General features: G+C 35.7%; 1 protein-coding gene across 2 annotated transcripts; it reads left to right on the top strand.

Moving 5' to 3' along the window:
* Window positions 1–305: 305 nt before the first annotated feature.
* On the top strand, window positions 306–14,783 carry LOC122022567 (coilin-like). 2 transcript variants are annotated; one of them, XM_042580607.1, is made up of 14 exons: window positions 306–634; window positions 1,050–1,114; window positions 2,185–2,469; window positions 4,905–5,105; window positions 5,294–5,488; window positions 7,868–7,931; window positions 9,023–9,094; window positions 9,212–9,350; window positions 10,986–11,026; window positions 11,986–12,177; window positions 12,478–12,549; window positions 13,691–13,840; window positions 13,945–14,086; window positions 14,176–14,783. In XM_042580607.1, the coding sequence occupies exons 1-14, from the start codon at window positions 443–445 to the stop codon at window positions 14,412–14,414; spliced, it is 2,049 nt and encodes a 682-aa protein (XP_042436541.1). In that variant the 5' UTR covers window positions 306–442; the 3' UTR covers window positions 14,415–14,783. The 2 variants fall into 2 exon arrangements, with proteins under 2 accessions (XP_042436541.1, XP_042436535.1); XM_042580601.1 differs by having other exon boundaries at window positions 14,170–14,783.
* Window positions 14,784–18,428: the final 3,645 nt, after the last annotated feature.

The raw sequence follows: 18,428 nt of genomic DNA, 5'->3' as shown, positions 1-18,428 counted from the left end.
AGCTTAAATCGACTTTAAAAAAAATAAATCAGTCGACTGATTTACTCAAAATTTGAAATTTTGGTACAGAGCAAATCGATTCGATTGATAAAAAAAAAAAAAAATTAATCGCCTGATAAAGGTACAATGAGAAATGGATAATAATTTAAAAAACCCGTGGTTAAGTAAAAAACCATTTTAACGTTTAATATCTAATTATAGAGTTTTTTTTCTTTCTCTTTTTTGAGTTTCATTATTATTTTTTAATTCTTAATTTTGAATTATTATGAGATAAATAATAAAATGATCACGACTAAGACAACACAATCATCAGAAACCCTGCCTGGTAAACACTGCAAGCTCGCCCAAAAAGGGGTTTTAGATTTTGCAGGACGAAGCGAAGGCGACGGAGATAGTTCGCCTCTAACGAAACCCTACTCCGATCTCTACATTTCACCGGGAAATGGAAGAAGGCACCGTGAGGCTGCGTGTGGAGTTCGATGATCACCTCCTCACCGAGTCGCAGAAGTCGGAAGGCTTCGTCCGTTGCTGGCTCCTCGTCCGCTCCGATTTTACCACCGTCTCCGACGTCGCAGCTCACATCCTTCGCACCTTCTCCCTCGATGGAACCTGTCCCGATGGGATCATCCTCTCCGTAAGCATTTCCGCCTGTCAGGCCCCCCTTCTTCAATTGTCCGATTCATGCTACTTTTGTTTTCCGAGTAAAAAAGGGTTTCATAGCTGTGATAAATAATGAACGGGATTCTCTGTTCTTTTCGGTCATTTTGGTAATTGATTTTCTGGAATATGAATGCCTTTCGGATTGATTGCAAATGACTAATAGAGCTATGGTTAAACAAATAAAATCCTATTTTCTATAGTTCTTGATAAGAAAGGTATGATATAGGACGCAACATATTCTTTGACTCCGCATGTCATATGATGTTGATAAATGTCGCTTCCAGCTAAATGAGTTTTGGTGGGATATATCTATACCAGTGAATTATTTTATATGAAATAGTATACAAATAACTTTATCTACTCCCTTTACTCCTTTCCTCTATTTTCAGATGGATGACTTCGTTTTACCACTGTTTGAATCGACAAGCATATTCAAGAATAGTGATAAAGTCAGGTAACTATTTGTGTATAATGTTTCATTGTTGAGATTCACAAGGTTCAGGTGGTCTCAATTTAGTGAATCGTTGCTGTTGTTTACTAGCTTGTTTATTTATTTTTTGTTATACTGAGTAACAAAGTAATGGATAAGTTTAAATAATACTATAATTAGGGATATCATTATATTGGGCTCACCAAATCCTATTTTTAAAATTTTGATATGCAGCCATGTTTAGTGCCTATGATTGGCTCTTGAGAATAAATTCAGTTAGTGCTTCATTCTGCAATGCTTTTATCCTAGTACAGAATTGTAAAGGTTTTTATCAGTCTGGACTCTGGATTCTTAAAGCTATGATATTAATTTATTAGTGGATATACAAATCAGGACTTCATTAGAATCACATGCCATTCATCTGCATTTGATTCTAAACTACTATTTCATGATTTTTTTTTCTGAACTCAGTGCAAAATTTTCCTTGTTATTAGTGTCTCTTCAACGCATGTGGAAGATGTTTTATATATGGTTGCTCCCTGCAAATATCCTTAGGACGTTTGTTCTGTTGCTTTAGTTAGGATCTTTTGTTGCCTGTTACATAAATGCAATCCTTGGAAATTTGATGCGAAAGTGTAGTTACTTGCCTTGCTTGTGTTGATCATGATGTATCAATGTCTAAATCTAACAACCTTGCAAAGATCTAGGTTGGAAAAATAAGTCAAAATGCTTTGATAAATTTCTCCAATTTCAAATAGAAGGTTATCTCCACCTCTGGCACTCAGAATTGAATGCACCATCATAATTCTCGCCCTCACTCTGATTTGTCTTGCATGCTTAGCTGCTTTCTCCAATAAGTCTCATTAATTTTCTATGATATTGATAATTTTAGAGACCTTTTGAGTTCTACAACTTAAATTATTCAATGTTGAAACTAAAATTAGCTCACTCAGATAGGATAATGACAGGGCTTTGCATCTTTCTATGCATATGATGAAGTGGTCATTCCTTCTACGCTTCATATTATATAATAATATATTGCTACTCTTATTGCATTAAATATTATAATTTCTCTCTTTTCTTACCTTTGCCAGGGTTAGCAAGAAATTAGACAAAAAGAAGAAGCTTCTTGAGATTGGTGGTGAAGCCTGTCATATACAAAATTCTGATATTGTTGAAAAGAGGCCTATTCTTTTATGTGATGAACTTCTCACTGTTCAAGATTCTCAAGAGGATATAAGACTTTTTATAGCTATACCCTGCAAAAATAAAACTATAGAGAATGCGTATGCAGAAGAGGAAAGAACAACCAATATGCCAACTGAAGAAATAAATTTGAAAAGAAAAAGGAAGCAATCGGATGAACTACAGAACTCAAAGTATCAATCTTCATCTATAACTTGAGTGATTTTCACTTTGTTGAAATTTACTTTTAATACTTTATATAGCTTATAAAACTTCTTATAGCTACATCCTTACGGCTTAAAGTAACCGATACTGTCTTTTCTCTTTTTGTTGACACATTGACGTATGCATTAACATATTTCTCAGAAACTCTTATAACAATACCTTAATGGCTGTATTTTTACTGATCTTTTTCCCTTTATTTGCACAATGTCGTGTATTTCTATTGATTTCTCTAAATGTTTTTTCTTATTTCTATGAATATGAATAAACAAGACAAGCAATTTTATAATAATATGATTTGATGCATTTAAACAGGATGAGCAATTTTATAATAATATTATTTGATGCATTTATGCTTGACTTTGCAAGAACATTATATGGGATCCAATGCCCTATCAAATATTCTTATGGCAATGTCTCCGAAGAGGAGCACATTATAGTTAAGTGATAGGACTAAAGGTAGTTAAAAGTCAATCTAATCATGTTGTCCAATAAGTGAAGTGAACTAGGGTTTGAAGTGCCAAGTCGTGCCGCCTAAAATCGTCGGAATTTACCGTTCCGGTGAGGAAGCGAAACCGGCATAGCAGGTGGACAAATTTCGCCTTCGTCATCCGCCCGTGATCGATGCCTCCGTGCCGCCGGAAGTAGCAGGACACTTTCGGCGGTGACGGAGGCGTCGCGTGACATTTCTGGCGCTCCGCTAGAAGCGTCCCGCGACGCTTCGGCGCCCCGCAACACAGGCGATGGAAGCGTCGCGTGACGCCTCCGCCGTCGGCGGAAGTGTCGTGCGAGCAGTGCTCGCGGGACTCGCGAGATCACTGTTGAAAAAGAAAAAAAAGACTTAATTAATTAAATCATTCCCAACTAGAGTGATATTTTGAATATGCTTTTATAAACCCTAATTAAATTATCCCTATTATAAAAAATTCTTTTTTTAAATTTATTTAAAAATTCTAAAAAAATTCTAATAAATTATATTTATATTCTCATAATTTTGTATTATTATTTAATATTATCTTGTTGTTTAATTGATATTTTGATTTTTTCTATTTTAAATATATAAGATTTAAACTAATAATTAATTAAATGAATAAATAATTAATTTATATAATTATGATGTATCAATTTTAATTCGAGTAATTAATACATCTTTATAGAAAATTATATTTAATTATTTTTTCTAACCATATTAAATTGTTCAAACAACTTATATAAAATCAATATACAACTTATTTTTAAATTATACACGATAAACATATTTTTCTAATAATTATTATATATAAATAAAAAAAATACCGAAATTGTATCAGCACGGTACGATACAATACCGAAATCGTATCGTTCCGGTTTGGGACCGAAATCTCGGCACGGATCGAAATTTTAAATCATGAAGTGAACTACTAATATGTTGTTTCTTGATACATTTCCTTATCTAAATGCTATTCATTGCACCTCCATAAATACTTATTGGTTCTAGATTCCTTTTTTTATTTTTTTTCAAATTCCCTTGTAATGCTAAATGGTAATATATAATGTTGTCATATACAATTGTTTATTGGTGACTATTGCATATTTTCCAATATATTTTCTCTACTTGTCCTAATTGTCTTATTGACCTTCAGTATTCAAAGATATAATCCTATCAAAGGGACAATCAAGCAATAATGTAGCACTGTCTGTCCTTCACTCAAATTCACCCTCTAAATTCTCATTTAAGGACACATGTTATTTGTAGGATACTTTTGTGATGATGCTAATAACTTGTACCAATGAAAAATGTGTAGTTGCCATGTGCCTAGTTATATATTACTGTCAGTTATTGAACTAATCATGAGTCACAAATATGCATCATGATGCCTGTCCAGGTGCTGATTCATACACTACATGACTTGTTGAGATTTAGTTTTCAAATTTGAATAACATGAATCATGAATTTACAGCTTAGCTCAGTAACTAGTGATTCAGGTCACTATCCTATGACAACTAAGGTTGGGTTTACTTGTATGGAAAGTTATGAGGGAGAAGGGGGTGAGAGAGAAGGAAAGAATTACAAATTACACATGTTGTATCACTTTCCTTCTTCAACACTCCTCTTATCTTTCCATACAAGTAAACACAATCTAATGCTATGCTTTATTTTGATCTACTTTGGAGGCCCAGTGAATAAAGTATTATTTGATTTTTGATAAGACCCATAACATTTTGGTTCAATATAGCTCTTCTTGGTGATGATTTGATACTTGATTCACCTAACAACCTCTAATATTTGTATATTATTGGCCCGCTATGTGTTTAATTTTCCATTTTGGCTAATGGCATAAGGGCTTTGACAACCCTTATATACATAATAATTCCTGGAACTGTTTGTTAATTTTGGAGTTTTATTTGTCTATTTTTGCTGATATAGGAAGAAGAAATCTAAGCTTCACAGCTTGAAGCAGACTAGTACTACTGCTAACCTGAAAGAAAACATACACCCTGAGCAGCATAAATCCCTGACCTTAGAGGGAGCATGTATCACGTCCAGTGGGGAGGAAAAATTCAGCAAGTTAATTACCTCACATAGTGATGATGATCATAAGGATTGGTCTACTACTAAAGGAAAGAGGTACATAATTGATCTTCTTTCCTCAAACTTTATATATATATATATATTTTATGTCCTTATCATCCTTTTCTTTTTTTGCAGTGAAAGCTTAAGATGTTGTATACTGTTTTTACTGGTAGATTTGAGATCTTCGATTACATATTATTTTATGGCTTTGGAGCTTTACTTTCCCACTTTTCTTTATGTAGAAAGAAGAAATTAAAACTATACGACTCAAAGAAGACTATTATAACTGCCGATCAAGAAGAAAACCTTCATGCTGAGCAGCAGAAAAGCCTGGCCTTAGATGAGGCACTCAACCTGTCCAATGGAAATGAAATTTTTGATAAGACCACCTCACAAAATGATGATCAGAATGATTGTTCTATTGCCACACAAGAGAGGTACATAATTGGCGCGTCTTATATAATTTTTACATAATTCGAATGTGTTTTCATTAATTTATTTAATCCAATTTATTTGTTTAAGAGATCTTCTAATATTAGCATTTCTTATGTAAAATTTCTGCAAGCATAATTATGGGTCAAAGAGCAGAATGGCGAGTCCCTACCAACACGTGTTCCCATTTTGATAGGGACTCTCCTACTATCTTAGTATGCCTAAGATGTCCTGAACTACCCATGTTGGGCTATAGGAGTAGATGTCTCTTCTCTAACACTCACTCTGCAGGAAAGGTGTGCATATATGCAAGGTAGTAAGGATTGGGATCCTACTTAGTAATGGAAAGAGGTTTATAGGTCTAGTAGGATTGGAGCATAGAATTGTAAGATCTTACAATTTAATTAAAATACTTTAGAACTATATTTGAATTTATAATTTATCACATGTAGTAACTTTAGATATATAAATATCTTAAACACTATCATTCCAATATGATGTAACATTAACAAATATATTTTCCATCCTTAGATAGCAAGTAGCAACTTCTGTGGGATAATAATAATAATAATAATAATAATAATTTAGTAAGAGGTTTTATATTTGATCCTGTCTGAAATTGGGGGAGATGGCGGGCAGGTGGCTCTGACATTGACTTGGAGAAGACTCTGAGCTCGAAGATAGCTCTAGTCAAACCTCTCTGTGCACACCAAAGAGAGAGTAAAGGGAAGCGTTAGAGCGAGATTCAGGAGGGGGTCCCTCGCGCAGGCACTTTGACGGTCAAGTTAGAATACTAGACGAACGAAAAGTGGAGAGGAAGATGAACAGTAGATGCGTGAGTGCGTGTAATGTAAAAGTTCTAGTTACTCGGCCAACGAAGAGGATTCCTTTTTATACTGAGTCTCATAACCTCCATAATAATGAGGTGTTAGAAAATGTCTGGTGTCATAATATGTACTATCATCCTCAGTGGAAGCTTATGTTACATGTATATGAATCGTCATTCATAATCTCTGCATTAATGAGGCAGCTGAGAATGTTTGATATTAGAATATGTCGAGTAACGTCAAATGAGGGAAGTTGTACGACCACTCTCAGAGGAAGGTTCCATTGCATGTATATGTTATGACAGTGGAATATTCCCTAATGAGTAATTATTATTTTGTGACAGGTTGTTGTAATTCCTGATAATATTGTATGAGGCAATCCGATCGACCTTGTAGTCGATCGGCTATATGATAGGATGCATGCACATGAGCTTGTATCCAACCGGTTGTATGATTGAAGACTCGCACATGAGAAGTGGAGAATTGAACCTCGCAAGTCTGATTGGTGTTTGGGTCGACCGACTGTATTCTGCAAGACTTGCTTCTGAGAAGTGGGGAGCTAAATCCCTTAGTCCGATCGGTGTTGGGGTCGATGACTGTATGTTGAGAGACTTGTGCTTGAATAATGGGAAGCTAAGTCTCATAAGTCTGATTAGCTCTTGGGTCGACCATCTATACGCTAAGTACCTTAGCAGAAGCGAGGAACCGAGTCTTGTAAGTCCGACTGGCGCTTGGGCCTATCGGCTACATGCTGAGAGCTGTCTTGGAGAGCTGAGCCCCTGTGAGAGTGACTCATTCAGCTATATACATACACTCTGACTCTGACTACCGCTTTACCTTAACTGCCACCTTACCTTGACTTTGACTGTTATATCATCTTGACCATCGATCCCACATTACCTTTGAGACCACTCGTAACACACCGTATCATATATCATTAAAGACTTTCTCAATTAATAATTCACAGTCCACAGGGGTTGACATTTATAGGGTTTACAGCGTAGTGCAATTTCAGTTGGGCCTACTGAGCGATATACTTCGTTATGCACTTTCTATCCATACGTCAAGCCTTAACTTGTTGGCTAAAGCTCTTATGCAACTTCCTTGTGCTTGGTCTTGCTTCCAGTGTCACCCTCTTTAGCGGTACATCGAGGTTATTTTATGCCCGTTATCTAGTTTAGCGATGTTCAGTGTCACGTGGATATATGGCATTTGGGTTTACATGATGTATGTATTTAATGATTATTCTGTTGAGGTTTGTATCAGATTCGTATTTGTATTCTTGTGTTTAGGTGTATTATTATACATAACAAAAGCCTTTGTAGAAGATCAATTTATTCTTTATTACTGTGCTAAAGAGTGGCCAATCCCATATGGTTATTTCTATTGTGAGATCTTGAGGCAACAAAAAGTGTAAACTCTTTCCCTTTTGATACGGCAATTCACTAACAGTAAATTTCACATTTAAGCTTGTAAAGGGTAATTTTCTACTATATCTAGCATCTTCTATCTTGTTTAAGCGTCAGGAAATGCATTAGTATTAACATTGTGTATTAGGTCTGAGCATGTTGACAACTCTCACAAAATCCCACCTGAACTTCATACTGGTGACACAAAAAAGGTTAGGGCCTCTTTCACATATGTTTATTTTGATTGAGATAATTGTTCTTGTAATTTTTTGTTTTTGTATAATCTGGAGTTTGTTTTATGTAACCAAAGAACACATCTATAAACTTTTAATTATTTTGATTTGCATGCATGTTTCTGTTGGGATTTTGCATGTTAGTGAAACTGAACAAGGAAACACAGATTGAAAAAAAGGCATGGCATGATTGTGTACAGAAGGAAACAGGAGGTGATCCCTTCTGTTCGTTCTAACCTCTTGCTTCTCCCTGATATGAGGATTTGGGGTTAGTCTGGGGTAAAGGTTTTAGATACCATTGAGCATTCTGGTTAAAAATATTGCACTTTCATGCGGTTAAGTTATTTGGGGCTGTAGGAAAGCCCTTTTATATGTGACCTGAATAAGTAGGATACTTGCTGCTATTGTACTAGATGTGGTTAGGATACATGATAATTGCATAAATAGGATGGTCCTTGCACGGAAACATATTCAATTCCGCTGTTAATAATTGAACTTAATTCTGAGGCATTAACTCCCTATGATTTGGATAGGTTGTTGGGAATGTGTGTTCATCCTCTTAATTTTTAAACTGTTCTTAAGCCATAATTGCCTATTCTAACTGTACCTTTGGATTTCTACCTTGTGCTAAACTCTTGGTAAAATAACCTCCACATCATTGATTTTGTTTCTCTAGGTTATCTGGTGATGTTCTGATGTTTTACCTTCTAATCAGGGTGGAAACCGAGTAAATGACAAATAATTTACTTTTATTTATTTATTCAGATTAGGGATCTCTAAGATGAATAAAATTGTATGTGTATTTTGATTCTATACATTTTTTGCAATTTCTTTTTTAGTGTTATATCTTTGAAGCATGTTAGCTTCTTTAGTTAGGTTATCAAGGGAAGGTTGATCTTATTGTTATTATTTTCCACTGTCAATAAAAATAAACAATTTTTTATACTTCATAGATTTTTTTCTTAATCCTTGTCATTTCTGATAGTACTATCTTTGGATCAGGAATCTTCTTTTGACAGTTGATGCTTTATGAGATCCTTGAATTTGTTTTAATTATTGTTTATGATTAGCTTCCCAGTAGGAGTGCTCGTCGTAAAAAAGCTAAAAGACAATGGCGCAGACAGGCCGAGCAGAAAGTAGAGGTATTGTTTAATTAGAAGGATACTGTTTTCTTGTTTAAGTGAAGTTTGGTTGATCTGATTTTCTGTTACCTAATTGTGCAACCATATCTTCTTAATTACTCTACTGTGGATCTGAAGGAAGTGCAAGTTCAAATACTAACAAATGATGAACAAAATACATCATCTGACTATGAAGCAGTAGATGAGACTGCTGACAGAGAGGAAGAAATCATTCCTGTAATTGTTAGACCTGGTCATATTCGGTTTGAATCCCTAGGTATCTTTGATATTTTAATCCCTGACATTTTCGTTCACTTTTAGGGTTGTCACTGTTGTTTTGTTCTGTTATTTTTGTCTGGAGAAATATGCTTTCTGCAAAGTTTTATGTTCTGTTATTTTGTCAGTTCTAGTAAAGGTTGGCTGATTGTAGCTGTCTACAAGTGTTAAATTCCTTTTTGTAATTCTTTTCCATATGGTTTGTTGAAACCGGTAACTAAGCAAGCATTTTGATTACTCTACGCCTTGGGCATTTTTGCCTCTTGTTTATCAAATGAGCTTTTATTTATCCATAGACCATGGTTTAAAATTTGGTTTTGTTCTGATTGACACTTGCAAAATTTACCATTTAATCCAACGAATGACAAATGATAACTCCGAGACCACGAAACATCTTTTCCCTCAGTAATGGCTATGCTTCTTTTTGGCTTGTGTGTGTGACTACCGAAACAACACAGAATGACTGAACAACGATTAGGTTGCTAGGGAGAGTAACAAAACAATGCCACAAATGACGAAACAATGACACTGTCACTGGCTGGCATATAGTTCGTAGAGGCATCACTTATGGACTTCATTGTGGCACCATCACTTGTGGAAGCACCAGTCACATATGCCACTTAATGACACCAACGCCATTTGTGGAATGATAAAATGACTCTAATTTTATTTCTCTAATAGTGAATGAGTGATTATCTAGGACTTTCATAGGTAAGTCATTTTCTCCCCTCACCCCCCTCTTCCCCTCCTCTTCCTAATCTTCTTCTTCTCCTCCTCCTTGGTGCCTCTAGCACGAGGCATTGACACAACACAACACTGTCTCGTTCCTGCAGGGGGTTGATACGACAGCTTTGAACAAGATTTTCTATAGACGATACAATTTTAAATATCTTGTATGCGTTCCAAGTTTTTTCAGGACCTTTCTAAGTGCTGTTATCATGTTTCTTGTTCATTTTGAGATGCACTTATTCATTTTCTCATCCTACATATTTATTTATCTGCAATTAATGGGATGTCCATTAACACTGACAAGAATAAATTGCTATTTTGTTATGTGGTTTGGTTTTACTCAACTGAGGACAATCTGTTTGCAAGCTAGATATGCCCTGTTCACTAACTAAGGTATAACATCTGAGTGTCCACACTTTCTGAACCAAGGAATTCCACTCTTGCATTTCTAACTTTTTTGTAGAAATTTCTCATACGTGAAAATTACACTTTTAAGTGTTAATAGGAAGCATATGACAAACATTGGAATTTGCATGCATGTTCTTTTAATAAGGAGTGAAGACACACTACTACAGTTTGTCATTAAACATCTAATCTGTACACATAAAATATGCCATACACAGATGATGTGAACCTATTTGCAATTGTTCATGTCACACATGAGCAAGTCAATACTCTTTGTACAAGGCTCTGATTTCTGGTGTGGCAGAATCCTATTCCATCAGTTTGCTTTATGCTAGATTACATGAAATCGGAATTATTTGTGCTAGTTCCTAATTCCTATGGTTAGCTATCATGTATATAGACATGCTTCAAGCCTTAAACTATATATGCTCTATGTTTGCACTTGAGTTGAGATTGGTTTCTTTATATTTATATTCTGCTTAACTTGAGATTTATTTTACAGATGATCAAGAACATAAGAACACACATTCAAATGGACCAGGGGTATGGTTTTGTTCATACTCATTGTGCTACAAGCTTTAGTTAGTATCATGTGCCTCCACTCATATGTTGTTATAGAACCTCTTTGTTTGAGTTTAATGATTATTGCTAATGAAGTTGGCCAAGTGGGACATTGCTTATATTTCCTTTTTAAAAAGGTTAAAAAAACAAGGGTGTTTTTTTACATGTATTCAAAGTTGTTGATATACTCTTGGAATCCCTATCCCATTTCAATTAATTTGGATCATGTATTTTAGCCGCGGAGTCTTTATTTTGCATCCCTAAACAATTTCTTTTTCCAGTTATACATCAGCACATCAAACACCCTTTTGCTAAATCACTGGTATGTGTTAGTATGATATCACGTTCTTGTTGGAGAATTTTAATGTGCAACTTTTGTGAGAAATTTAAAAAAAAAACTAAGCGAAGGAAAAGTAAACTTCTTTAGAGTAGTTTACCAAGAAAGGAAAATTTAGTAGAGGTATCCACTACCCGTAACTCCTGTAAGCAGATGGCAACTTTCTCCTGCTTCTGGATGTTGTAATTATTTGAAGTCTAATATTATTCATGTGTGCTCAATGGAGGAGGTTTTAACATTTGCTACATACAAATCTATGGCGGTTGATAAAATTAAAATTTGTCATGGACTCATGGCATAAATATCTCTCTATCATATACTTATAGTCCTTGCCCTATTATAGTCCTTTGTTACATTTTCATAGAACAAACTAAAGGAATATTTACTCCTATTATAGTCCTTGTCTATTTCATTCCATAGTCATGACTAGTCCATTGTTTGTCTATTCGATTCAGTGAACCAAATGCACCATACCTGTTTCTACATACAAGCTCCCAAGAAAGCAATGTGCTAATGCATTATTAATTAATTTTTTCCACTACATTTTTGAGTTACCCATTTTTTTTACTAATGATTAATTAGCTTCTATTTGCTAACGTTGAAGGAGACTCTAAAATGGAATGGAACAATTAGCAAAAAGAAGGGCCAGAAATGGGGAAGGGAGAAAACAATAGGCTGGAATGATGACCAATATACCGGCAGAACCTCCAGTGACAATTTAATCACTGATAAGGAACAACATGCAAATGACCAGACAAACTTTGAGAGTCTTTTTCCTTTAACTCGTCTACCAAAGGTAAAGGCTTCAAGAGTCATTTTCCTTTAATTTCCAATGAGGAACAACATACAGTGGAGCCTTCCTCTTATCCTCATGTTTGCAGCAGTGTGAAGACAAAATTGAATACTTATGTTTTCCTGGCTGATCCTTCTGTTGATGTTATTCAATGTTAATCCGGTGCTCAGAGTGACATGCAAAATTTTAAAATTGGTTTAATTTTGTATTTACTTGCTGAAGAATTAGCATGTATGTATTTGTGTACTGATTGAACGTTTTTTATAAATTTGGTATGGCCTGTTTTATATTTTGATTTTTCAGGAAGGTGACATGCTTGTATATCGATTGGTTGAGTTATCCTCGTCTTGGTGCCCTGAGATCTCTCCTTTTCGGGTAAGTTTTTATCAAATACCCAAGTCAATTATTGACACATACATGAGGAAATAGTTTTTGGCTTCCTGCCACTAAACTAACAAACAATATTGGGAAAAATCTTGGTAAAGTATCATTCCATAATTTGGATTTCTATCCTATGTCAGAATGGCACAATTCCAATAATATACCATGCCAATGCTTGACATGTTTTAGAGATGAATTCTAAGGGATTTTACTCCTTTAGTTACCTTCAACATTATTTATTTAATTTTGAAAATAGAACTGTGATAATTAGTTGTATTTTATTGTCCTGTATGATGTGAACACTTGACATATTTCAGAATGTACCAAAGCATGCCTAGATGAATTGTAATAAATTTTACTCTTTTGATCTTCCTTCTACTTAATCAATTTTAAGGCTATAACGATGAGATGGTTAGCTGAATTAAAATTTTATTGTAGCACACCCCACCCACACCCATACCAACATCCGACACGTGTCTACTCCTTGAACATATTGAGATTAATTCAAATGAGTTTTGTCTCTTAAATCTCCTTCCACTTAACTTTTTTATTTTAAAAAATAAAATTATGATAATTAGATAATTGAAATAAAATTATGGAGAAACAAGTTAGAAAAATATAACAACTATCTCAACTAACAAAAATTAGTCTAGATATCTTTACTCAAATTTATTTATTTATTTATCTCAACACGCCTTGACATGTGTCAAAGCTTGTTAAGTGCTTACATATGTAACACTTCTCTCTAGCTAGCACCAAATATCTAGCCCATTCGGGCTGACTCATCCGGGGAATGATCGGCCTGGTCCGGCCTAGTTTTCCATCGGCTATCAAGGTAAATCCGGAAGTGCTCGTAACGGGCGGCCCAATAGCCCAACATCCAAGTTTGTTATTCCCGAGAGGAAAATGCTCTGTAGTGCGCCGTAGTTGGGAATCAAATCATGGGTGCTTGGGAGACTACATGGGCGCCCTACTGCTACACTGTAGCCCAGGAGCATGTAACACTTCTCTCTAGCCGCCGACTGATGTTGAGATTCAGAAATTACTAGAATGATCAAAATGAAAATTCAAACAATGGGCACGACTAATCATTTTAGTATTGATGGATAAAATATAATGTTGACATTGCTTGTAGGTCGGAAAAGTTTCATCCTATGATCCTATTTCCGAGAACATTGTAATGGTACTAGTTCCAGAATATCCAATACTCAAAAAGGACAAAGACGCAGAGGAATCTCCATTGCAGGCTGACTCTGCATTATACAATGAAGATGGCTCTTTGGAGGTAGCCCTTTGTGTTTGTATACTCAAACTAGTCTGTTCAATTATCACAGTATAAGATTTGAAATACTCGGTTAAAATAGTAACTGATTGTTGTTATCAATGTAGATCAAGTATACATCACTTCTTGATGTTCGTCTCTTCAAGGAACAGTACCCAGATAGCTTGCAGAATGAAAAGTCAGATGTAGGAAGATCAAACAACTGGGCTGTGGAGACTAATTCTAAACAGTCAGCCACACCTCTTTCAGGTATTACCAAATTGATAGTGGAACATGAGTTAGTATTTTATTGGACTTAAGAAGAAGACTATGCATCACCTCTTATTTTATAGATGCAGGACCGAGCACAGGCTGGGAGCAAATCGAACTGGCACTGGATGAGAAAAAGTCACAACTTCAGAACAGTGAGGTTGCATCGATGCCAAAGAAACAAAGCCACGAGAGCACTACTCCATGGTCATACAGGGCCCTGAGAAGGAGTGCACTAGGTCCGACTTTGGCATTGCTAAGGAACAATGGGAATGATGCTGGTCCTGTTGGCGAGAATGCATCAGCTGAGGATTTCAATACCAAGTGAATCCTTTGATCTACAAATTTTCATGGTTAGGCTACTTCTACAAAATCGTTACATGCCATCATTGGTGTAGCTGAGCATGGAACTAGCTTTTGGCGTCTGGAACATGTTCCAACCGACAGAAACTCCAGGCTGAGAATTTCATCATGTAATGATTTTTGGTGTAGTCAAGCATCATCCTACTGTATCAAGAGGGATGCCAGGCTCTGCTAGCATTTACTTTTCGAATTCGTAAACCTGAAACTGAATTTGCATATTACAAGTTGGTTGCCCTGGAGATTTTCTTGGTTGGATTTTTTTTTACTTTGGATAAATCCTTTATTTTAGAAGGGGAGAAAAATAAATGAAAGGTGCATTGTATTTTCTGAGTTATTCTATAATATACGTTTGCGGAGTCTAGTAGAATATTATAAAAATACCTTGCAAATTTGATCTTTGGTAAAACTGCTTAAGATTGAATGAATCCTATCGCATATGCCCTTTAAATAATGATGACAGGAGTGTACCTAAGAATTTTGATCAAAGTGAATAGTTTGTCCTAAACAGTGGGTGTTTATAAGAAGTGTATTGAAGGAACTTCTTAACAGTAGCGAAATTCTCACGTACTTGGTGGAAAGATGGTAGGAAACTAAATCGTTGTTGTTTAAGCAATGCTATTGGTTTTGATCCGATTCAAAAGTAATCGCAGCATGTGTTTCGGTTTAATGAATCAAACCGAGCCAACCATGCCCGCCAAGTAGAGCATTTGCTCCTTCCCTCTCCAGTCCCAGATCCCTAACACACTCCTGCAATAGCATGCCCTACGGTTGGGAAATCAATCATATCAGGAGCTTGAAGTTGCTTATGCTCAAGACATCATGGCGAATAAGTACAACCTGCCATTGTTACCTTCTGTAGGCGCAAACAATCATGGACGAACTATTTTATTTGGATGTGTGTTGATGTTAGGTGTGTGTGTGTGTCAGAGATATGCTGTCCACCCTACGTCGCACACACCGTATTCATCTAATGTAATTGATTTTTTTATATAAATAATGATACGTAGAAGGAAAAAATTTCAGAGAAAAGTTCAAGGATAGTGATCCACCATTATTATTTGTATGGATCTATCATTTTATGTGTTTATCTTTAAATTTTTTTTAAAGATTTTTTCTACTGTAAATCATTTTTCTTTTTATATAGATCTTTCTTTTTATATAGATCTTGATTTCATGCATGTCTGAATATTCCTGGGCATTCTATATTGATGTTGTCTATAGCATCTACCAAGGAAGTCTTGAATTTTGGGTGACAGCTTTGCTATAACGGGAAAGATTTTTGATGAATGCATGTTCTTAGAAAAAAAAATTCTTTTCATTTTTAATCATTTGACAATCAGTTATAAATTGATTCAATAATTTATGTTATTTTATATAATTTGATGATGGACTATAAGATACGCCTGCTTAATCATTTGTTTTTACTACAATTGAATTTTTAGCTACTGTCTTTAAAAGCAAGTGATAAAAGAAATTCCTGTCATTTGGCAATATATTAATATTAAAAATTTAGAATCTATAACTGCATTGAATAGTGAGTCACAATCCCATATTATTATTTTTTTATTGTTTTCCTTAAATAAGCATTTTTAAAGATACTCAATCATGGACCGACCTGCAGATATTGCTCAGAATATTAAAAATTCAGAATCTATAACTGCATTGACACATGGCTTATGGAAAAAAAAAAAATCAGAAAAGTACTGATTCATATTGCTAAGTAACTTCAATTTGCGGTATTTTACTGAACCATATTCAAGTTTCAAAACATTTAAAACAGATATTGCTTTTCTGTCATACCCTCCTTTTTATTATTCTCAAAAATTTCTTTTTAAAAATTTAAAATTCTTAATTTAGGCAATCAAAAGAGTATAAATATCTTAAGGTGACTTTTAAGAGTACATCGATTTTAATTGAAGTGAATCAGAATTTTTTTAGTTTATTAGTCAATTTTAGATAACATTAACGGATGAATTTATACTATTTGAAAATTTAAAAATTTAATATTTTTTTCAAACCAAAAAATTCTATGAAATCATTAAATGGTATTGGTTAGTGAGTATCATTATCATAGGTCTTACAATGAGCTTGTGACAAATGCTATCAAGTCTTTACAAGTTTAAAACTTTATTATTTTCAATTTATGCTATCGAATTTAGATACGAGAGCATATATATATATATATATATATATATATATATACATTGAGATTTTCAGAATATATTGATTTTGTTTTTAAAGTTTTAGATCTATCATGATATTTTTTAAATTAGGAGAGTTCTAAGAATTCATTGATAGTATTGATATGATCTTATAACGGGCTTGTGATAAATTTTATTATCTTTATCAATTTAAAATTTTACTTTTCTCAATGTATCCCGTCAAATTTAGATATGAGAATATAGATATATTAAGAAAATTTTCAAGAGTACCCATATTTTGATTTGAAGATATTTTCATAAATTACTTTTATCTAAAATTAACTGATAGATTTAAAAAACTATTTTAAATTAAAATTAATATATTTATAAAAGCATTTTATCAGATCTCTAAATTCGACAGGATAATGAATTTTAAAATGTATAAAGTAAGAATTTAAAGATAGAGAGAAACTTTCCGCGATACGTGTGCAATGGAGGGGCCGGATCTTCTGGACCAGGAATTCCTGATCCCTCCCTGGATCACAAATCTCATATAAAATCCTTTCTCACGTGCAAAGCGCGTGCACACGCAACACCCAAAAAAAGCCTAGCCTCCCTCCCTCCAGCGCCGCTTCCCTCCCCAGCACTTGTTGCCCTCCCTCGTCGCCTGCGGCTTCCCTCCAGCGCCATCTCCATCGCCGACTCCAGCAGCGCCGCCTCCCTCTAGCGCCGCCAGCCAGCATCACCGGCGTACAGCCAACATCACCGGCGTACAGCATCGCCGTCTCCAGCCAGCATCGCCGTCTCCAGCGCCGCCTCTAGCAAGCATCGCCGACCTCCCGTCCTCCTCCAGCCAGAATATTCGCTGGATGTAGAATATTCGCAATGAGAAGAAAGGAATATTCTACATTGCGAATATTCTACATCCAACGAATATTCTGGCTGGAGGAGGACGGGAGGTCGGTGATGCTTGCTGGAGGCGGCGCTAGAGGTCGGCGATGTTGGCTGGAGGCGGTGTTGTAGGCCGGCGATGTTGGCTGGTGGCGCTAGAGGGAGGCGGCGCGGCGCTAGAGGGAGGCGGCGCTGCTGGAGTCGGCGATGGAGACGGCGCTGGAGGGAAGCCGCAGGCGACGAGGGAGGGCAACGAGTGCCGGGGAGGGAAGCGGCGCTGGAGGGAGGGAGGCGACGCTGGAGGGAGGGAGGCTAGGGCTTTTTTTGGGTGTTGCATGTGCACGCGAGTGAGGAAGTGTTTTATGTGAGATTTGTGATCCAGGGAGGGATGTCCCGTGCAAGGGCCAATAAAATGCCGTTTAATTTATAATTGTTATCTTAAAACACAAAACAGAAAAAAATGGACAAAATAAACATGCAACGAGAATCTTCTCTTTCAACGCCCAATGGCCAATGCAAAGGCTGTGACTCTATCGAATTTCATTAAGCATGAGTAATTTGATCGATTACTACCGGACAAAAAACAGAAAAGAAAAGAAAAGAAAAAAAACAAATTTAAGATAGAACTAAGAAATTGTTGGGTCACTTGCATTTGCGCTGCTCACAAGAAATTGTTCGGTCACTTGAATTTCTTTGGAATGCAGACAAGACAGTTACAAAATGTGCTCTTTGCTCCGCCATTTTCATTTTTGAGCTCCAACCTCATACCACACACTTAAATTTTGAGTCGGGACTCCCCAACTGTCCGAAAGCGTGCCTCCAGATTTCCAAAGCAATAATTTGCATCTCAACTGCTTGGCTTGCACACTTGGAGCTCCATCCCCGTCTTCTTCCACTCTATAAATAGCCTCCAATTCCAGAAAGCGATACGCAGTCGCATTGTCATA

This window comes from Zingiber officinale, chromosome 1A (genome assembly GCF_018446385.1).
Source record: "Zingiber officinale cultivar Zhangliang chromosome 1A, Zo_v1.1, whole genome shotgun sequence".
NCBI lineage: Eukaryota > Viridiplantae > Streptophyta > Magnoliopsida > Zingiberales > Zingiberaceae > Zingiber > Zingiber officinale.
This window is presented reverse-complemented; position numbering and strand designations above follow the sequence as displayed.

Excerpts from the sequence above, each read along its gene's own strand:
- LOC122022567 (XM_042580601.1), top strand. The coding sequence starts at position 443 with ATGGAAGAAGGCACCGTGAGGCTGCGTGTGGAGTTCGATGATCACCTC. Across the intron at positions 635-1,049 it reads CCGATGGGATCATCCTCTCC|ATGGATGACTTCGTTTTACC; the intron begins GTAAGCATTTCC and ends CTCTATTTTCAG. Across the intron at positions 1,115-2,184 it reads AAGAATAGTGATAAAGTCAG|GGTTAGCAAGAAATTAGACA; the intron begins GTAACTATTTGT and ends TACCTTTGCCAG.